Genomic DNA, 7,321 nt, shown 5'->3' with positions numbered 1-7,321 from the left:
GATGAAACCACCAAATTGTACTGCTTTTATAGCTGCTTTAACAATGTAAATTAACGCTGTTCTGGATCTTTTGTTTTTAAAAGATCATTAGCATCTTCAATTCTGTTAAGCCTTTGTTGTCAATGCATGCTGGACACTATGAAATTGCACGTGCCCCTTGGTGCTACGAAATTCATGTAAAACAATGTCAACGCACTATATACAAATATTAAATGAAATTAAAGAATACAATATCAGTATTGCAGTATGTATTCGTGGATACTATTTAACATTCTACTGGTCCCACACAATCATACTGGCTAATGCGCATAGAAGTCAAGCGTACACACCACTGAGGGATATTACACAGGTATACAAATATTTAGATGTTTTCAGCTTTGGAAATAAAATGTGCCACGTATTGTGGATTTTCTCATCCTGTCGACAAATATAACAATAAAATGTTTTTTACTTTTATCTTATTCTACCTTACAATATATGTATGTGTATAAAAATGCTCTCTCTTCATACACTATAAATGAAATGTGCATTGTCATCCGTAGACAGTGGTGAAAAGAATAAAGTTTTTATATATATATATATATATATCCACCGTTTATAGATTGTAATTATGTAACAATATGTTGATGACTAACGTGTTTTTCTCCAAAGTTTTGTCTTGCCAAAAAAAAGTCAATAGCACCCTCTACTGTCTACAGAGTGGAAAAACAAAAATTAAAATCCTTACAGCACTTGGTATTCCCTTTGGAATCAGAGTCGCTTGGAGCAGTGAAAAACAATATCCAAGACATCCAATCACTTTTGATTTGACTTATCCATTATTTTCTTGTCCTGGATGATTGACAACCTTTGTCATTGTCATCCGTAGACACTGGTATGATAAAGACATTTTGTTTGTAAAGGACGTAATGGATTCTGATGGAGATCTTTTGGACTACAGGGCATAGTCAGCAAAATATGAAATTAATTGTACTCAGAGAGAATATAATAAGATTTGTAAGGCAATCCCCTTTTCATTGATTCAATTAATACAAAATACCTTTGTTGTGTGTTGGGGGGTTTGGCTGGATGTTTTTGTGTTGTTTTCTTTTCTTTGCTCTCCAGGTGGTATGCAAACTGGTTTTTGTCTGAGGAGAAGGTGCTGGCAGAAGAGTCCTTCACCCTCATCAGCATTATTAGCTGCACCTGTGGATGATGCTCACGTGTAAACTTAAAGACTTTCAGCTGAAGCAGATAATGAGATGGCGTTCTGCATTTAAGCCATGAGTGGTTCAAGCAGACTTGCCGGGAACTCGACCTTGTGACGTTTGTTTGTGAGACGCTGAGGACTGCGGGGTTTGACACATCGTGCCTGTGAAGGAGGACGGGTGAGGGACACATGCTGACAGCACACATCAGAGGTGATGATTGTCTGAATAAGTGTTAACAGTAATTTGGTGCTTTGTTACGCAGTATATTTGAACATTGATGAGAATTGTGCAGCTCGCTTCTCACTGCCATGGCGTACGGAATGATGATCCTCCACCTGTTGTGAGAAGCTGCTCATTTACATAAAGCTTAAATTCAGACCTGAATGTGTTGCTGATAGTGTGTGCCTTTGAAGGATATTTGTTGTAGCTGTTGACTTACCTCACCTTTTCCATCCTTCACAGAGTCAGTTTGTCGTGTCCACCTGGGGGTGTTCGGCGGTGAGTCTGGGTCCAGAAGCGTCGGGCTTCGATCCTTTTGGGCGCTGGAGAGCGCGCCGTCCTTCACCTCGCCAGACAAACCGCACATTTATGTTGTACACAATTATTGCACAAAAGGGAAATAAATTTGTTTTGTTTTTGGAACCGCTTTCTGGTTATTTAGCGCTGGGTTCAGTCAGACGCTGGTCGCGCTCCTCAACTCGCGTCTGCACATAACAACCTTATTATATTCAGATGTTAAATTGATTAGTGCTGCTTTAAAATCTGTAGTATTTTATGATTACAACAGAGAATTTATAGCACAAGCGACTGATAACTGTGCCTATGATGATAAAAGCTCACTCTAAATATAGTAGACTGCCTATTTCCCCAAATATTACGGAAACTCATTTTAAAATACTTTATAAAGTCTACCCGGTTGCAGAATTAAGAAATAAAGATTTAAATTGTACTTTCTGTAATGCAACAAATTAAACATTTGAACATATGTTTTTTATTCCCTGTGTCTTGGAGGTTTGGGGTAGAAATAAGAAATGGGTTATTACTTAAAATAAATGACATCCCAGCTTTTGAGGTTTCTCATATATTAGTTTATATGGATATTTTGAAATCCAATGTTTCTGATATAATAAATATGATTATTCTATAGGTTATCATTCACTATAGTAAGTGGAGAAATAGCAAACCCCCTTTTGATTTTCTGATCCCTTAATAAATTATACTCCAACAAAATAGCTCAAAATATCTCTGGAGATATATCTCGTTTCTTGCTGATTTGAATTATACCCAAGACTTTGCTTCCTTTCTGGGTGTTTTTTTTAATAACACTGTATGCCTTGTGATCCGCAAAACCCCAGTCTTTGTATTTTTTTTTCCTTCTTTTTGTTTTGTAATTCTTATTTTATATCTCTCTGTATTTTGACAACACTTTCAATGTATGAAAATGTATAGTCCCTACGAGAAGATGTATGTTTTTCTATGTTCTGTTCTATTGTGTTCAATATAAAAAAGAAATGACAAGATAAAAGCAAAGGTTTTCAATGTTTTAAAATCAGATATTAATCAATGAAGTTACAAACAATGCACACATTTGATAATAAATGAGGCAAACAGACAACACAAAAGGCGTTTCCTTTTTCTGTTCCTTCTCAGCTCAGAAACATGATATCAACGAGCCCACCCTGCTCAGAGTGCCGCTCTCATTGGACCGACATCTCTGCTATTTTGGAATTGTGGGATAGCTCACGGCCACAGATTGAACATACCGGACTACTTTCACCACACTCACTCAAGCCACTACCTCGTGACACGCCGACATGAGAAGATGCTGCTGGGATGACTGTGTGTAACACATATGACTATGAGTGGGGAAATCATTAGGATTTTCCTGGTGAAAATTAAATCAAAGCAAATGCCTACTTGTGGACAACATACTTTAAGTTTCTTACTATGTATTACGGCCACTCTTAAAACTTCAGTTATCTTTATAATTTTATTACTGGTAAATTTCAGAATTGATTTAGATTATATATACTCATTATCGCACAGGAATATTTCACAATTATCTGGGAACTACTTTTTGCGCAGGAATTCATAAAGCACGTCGGCCGCGGGCGCGGACTAACACAGAATACCCAGAAACTGGACAGTTATTCGGCCATAACGAGTGTCCCCACTTTTAGCTTGTCATAAACTAAGCTAGTGGCGGTGACACCTGGTTCACCAGGTTAAGAATAGGCCACACGGCACAGAACAGCGGTCCACACACAATAGGGAAACATGAGAGGGAGATGTGTCCGTACTGCGGAGGCAGAAACAGTACAGCATGTACTCCTGACATGTAGCCAGTACTCTGAAGAGAGAGTGGTAACGACGAACTTTGTTTCATTATGCCACTTACTTAGTTTACCTGGTGCTCAGTCCACAGCCAAAGCAGTTATAGATTTTCTGAAAAGAACTCAACTTGCGAAGAGACTTTAGTTTTGTTCTTTTTTTTTTCTTTGTTAGTTTAGTCGTCCATTGCCATCCTAAAGTGATCATACCTTAGCTCAGTAGGTGGCAGTATTACACTGAGATTGCACAGAGAAGAAGAAGAAGAAGAAAAATACTCTTGAGTTGACGACACAGCGTCGAGCTGTGTGCTTTGAATGTATTATCTGTGTTTCAAAACGCTAACGAACATTTTACGATGGAATTACCGGAGACGATCAGAAGACGTTTAGACGATTTTTCTCGAAACGTCTTATTTGACCAGACTAGCGCGCAGATGTCCCCAAAACACCACGATACGTTTTTTCCACACGGTATTGTCAGCAATGATGCTAACTTAGCGAGCGCTAATGGTGGAAAATTTGGCTTTAGCAGCGAGGGTTCTTCGAACGTGGTTATACAGTAGCTGTTACGTGTTATTAAAATTGTTTTTATATTTCTTTCTGTTCTTAGATAGGCAGGTTCTGTCCAGCCTCCACCTCCAGATGTCGCTGTTCTTCAACACATGGTTCTTCCCACTCTGGTGGATCAGTGAAATTGTGATGCTGCAGCTCAAGGTCAGAGATCAGCCTGCGTCCTACAAATATCGGCTCCCTATGGGCCCATTATTGCAGCGAAGGTATTTGCAAATGTGTATTTCGATCCACCAAACTGCATTTTAAACACACGTAACCCTTCTCACATGTGACAGCCCCGAAAACAATGGAAGCTTTTTTGCAGTATCGTTCAGCTGCTTCATAATCATCTTTTTTTTTTCCAGTATCCTGCCTTACCAGAGTACTACAAGTTTATCGTCATCACTGTTCTCATCCTGATGACACTGATTGAGGCCATTAGACTCTATCTAGGTTATGCTGGGAACCTGCATGAAAAGGTAACACATACACTAAAACACAATACTACAACCCGTGGAAAAATATATAACACCTAAATAGATCCTTGTCATTTGATTGGTGGTTTGTATGTCACGTGATATTGGTCATTTGTCCCATTTACTATTTGGCAAAGGCTATTCGCCCAACCGTTGGGCAGATAAGTCATACATTGAATATTACACGCCCAACCGTTGGGCAGATAAATATAACGTCTTACCTTATTACCCAACAGTTGGCCAGATAAATATAATGTCTTACCTTATTCGCCCAACCGTGATCATGTATTTGACACGTTTTGGGCATCTACATTTTTTTACACCATTGGTTTTTTTAAGGCTCTATTGCGGCGTATGTTTGACACATTTAACGGCGCCATCTTTAATTACTGCGAAAAAAACAACAATGGGTGAAAGCAGACAAACTGCATTTTGAACGGAAGCCTGTTAACAATGACGAAAGAGTTTTATGAACAAAATGCTGCTTGTTGCCTGGAAGATGTTAGTTTGACACAGTTCCCTGGGTGTGATGAGCCAAACAGAACCACTTTAGATCACAGCCCCTCCGCGAACTGCAAACCCTTTCGCATCCAGCAAGCAAATATCCGCCTACCCCCCACCGCATTGAAACCAGAAGTGAATTTACAAGCGTGCTCATTGGTCAGTTGTGGTTGGGCATACAGTGAGGGAAAATAAGTATTTGAACACCCAGCAATTTTGCAAGTTCTCCCACTTAGAAATCATGGTGGGGTCTGAAATTTTCATCTTAGGTGCATGTCCACTGTGAGAGACATAACAAAAAACAGTGTGGTACTGTACAACAGGCCATTCTCAAAAACAGACAGTGCTGGGAAACCACAAAGACTTCTGTGACAACTGTATAGATGTTAATGGCATCTGTGGTTGCAATTGAAAAATCTGTGAAGTGCCACTTTTATATATTGCACTGAGATACAGCATTTTATAAGAAATTTATAGATGTCCTCTGCCCTGTGCTTACAGAGGTTTTTCATGAAGCATTTCGATATGGTTCACTTCCGGAGAGCTTTAATAAAGCCAGTGTAAAAGAAATGGTAAATGGACTGCATTTATATAGCACTTTTCTGTCTGCATGAGATGCTGAAAATGCTTTACAATTTTGCCTCACATTCACACACACACCGATGTCAGGGTGCTACCATGCAAGGCGCTCAATACCACCTGGAGCAATTTGGGGATTAAGGACCTTGCCCAAGGACCTTTTGTGATTTTCTGAGGAACTGAGGATCCTCTGGTCTCAAGCCCAATGCGTTAACCACAAGACTATCACCTCCCCAATGCATCCCTAATATTCTTAGCTTCATAGTGGAGTAGAGCGAAGGATTTTCTTTCACCAAATCTAGGCTTGCTTCTCAGATGTACCTTCTGACCTTGCATAATTGCATTGTGATGGAGCATCAGCTACAACATTATGGCCATTTGTCATATTCCTCCATGCATGATCCAGTGTGCAGGTGCATCAGTGCTGAGGAGCGCAGTGACTGTTAGAGGCCACGTGGACGTATGATCTATGACTGGCTAAGAAAACATGCAAATTTCCCCACTCCTTTATGATATGGAGTCACATAATGATGTGGCACCAAAGCAGTCATTATCTTAACTGTCAGTGCAAATGTACACAGAAATTTTGGACATTTTTCTCATATATATATATTATGAGTGCTTTCATAATTTTCAGCTCTACTTGGTTTAGTAAGAAGCCAGAGTGCTCAGCTATTACACAAAAATAAATATCTGTGACTTATTTGCGACCAAGTGCCAAATCTCGACGAACATTGTGGTCATTCCATATTTTTTGACAGGGGTTGTAGCTGATGTCAACACGTTAAAACTAAAATTAGGTTTTGCTAATTTATCTAATAATCTTTGTGCCAGGTGCCAGAGTTGGCTGGTTTTTTGTTGCTGAGCAGCCTGCTGCAGTTTCCATTAATCCTGTTTCAGCTCTTCAATGAAGCTATTCTCATCCAGCCCTTAGAGAGAGGTGTTCACATAGTTTTCACCTTATTCTTACTCACACAGGTAATATCAGTTTTCTTGTTCTTGTGAAGAGCTGTGCTCTGACTGTTATCACTTCAAACATTGTTTAAAAAACAAGAGATCATCCATTTTATTTATGCAATTTCCTGTTTCTGGTCTTTGTTTCTTAATGATTCAGGCATTCCTGGGTTTCGTGGCGCTCCGGGACATGGTGAGACACACAGAAAGCCAGTTTCATCTGCGACAGTCTCACTAGATTTTGAAGCTTTGACCTGTCTGCCACATCTGGATACACAGGATATATGTTTACTACCTTTGTGTGTATGAATATGTGTGTGTTTTCAGATCAATTAGCCCATTGTTAAGTGCAGCAGAGTTAAAGGTTGAAATCTTTATTGAAAATATGGTCAAGCCTGATGAGGCAATACAACAAAGTGGCATGTTATAAACTGACATACATCAAGAGAAAACAAAAAGCCAACTTTGAATGAAACTTACATTCCCATATACAGTACAATGGTTTTAGAAACCCCATAAATTTGAGTAGGATTTTCATACTTTTTAAAAACGTGTCAGCAGAATTACCCAGGTACAAATCTAATTTTCAAATTTAAACTAATTAAAAAAACTGTTTGTGCAGTAGTACTTAGACACTACAAACAAATGTGGAAAAAAAGCTGCAGTATATGCAAGTTACAGAGAACACGTCCAACTTCTGAACCTATAAATGAACAGAACGCATCCATTTTTGGTTTAT

The 7,321-nt window shown here is 39.0% G+C and overlaps 1 protein-coding gene across 2 annotated transcripts; it reads left to right on the top strand.

Moving 5' to 3' along the window:
* Positions 1-3,786: 3,786 nt before the first annotated feature.
* On the top strand, positions 3,787-7,005 carry LOC117516123 (transmembrane protein 17B-like). Of its 2 annotated transcripts, none has more exons than XM_034177024.1 (5): positions 3,787-3,991; positions 4,131-4,234; positions 4,438-4,551; positions 6,529-6,606; positions 6,743-7,005. In XM_034177024.1, exons 1-5 carry the CDS (start codon positions 3,877-3,879, stop codon positions 6,818-6,820), a joined length of 489 nt encoding a protein of 162 aa, XP_034032915.1. In that variant the 5' UTR covers positions 3,787-3,876; the 3' UTR covers positions 6,821-7,005. The 2 variants fall into 2 exon arrangements, with proteins under 2 accessions (XP_034032915.1, XP_034032914.1); XM_034177023.1 differs by having other exon boundaries at positions 6,463-6,606.
* Positions 7,006-7,321: the final 316 nt, after the last annotated feature.

This window comes from Thalassophryne amazonica, chromosome 8 (assembly GCF_902500255.1).
Source record: "Thalassophryne amazonica chromosome 8, fThaAma1.1, whole genome shotgun sequence".
Lineage (NCBI taxonomy): Eukaryota > Metazoa > Chordata > Actinopteri > Batrachoidiformes > Batrachoididae > Thalassophryne > Thalassophryne amazonica.
This window is presented reverse-complemented; position numbering and strand designations above follow the sequence as displayed.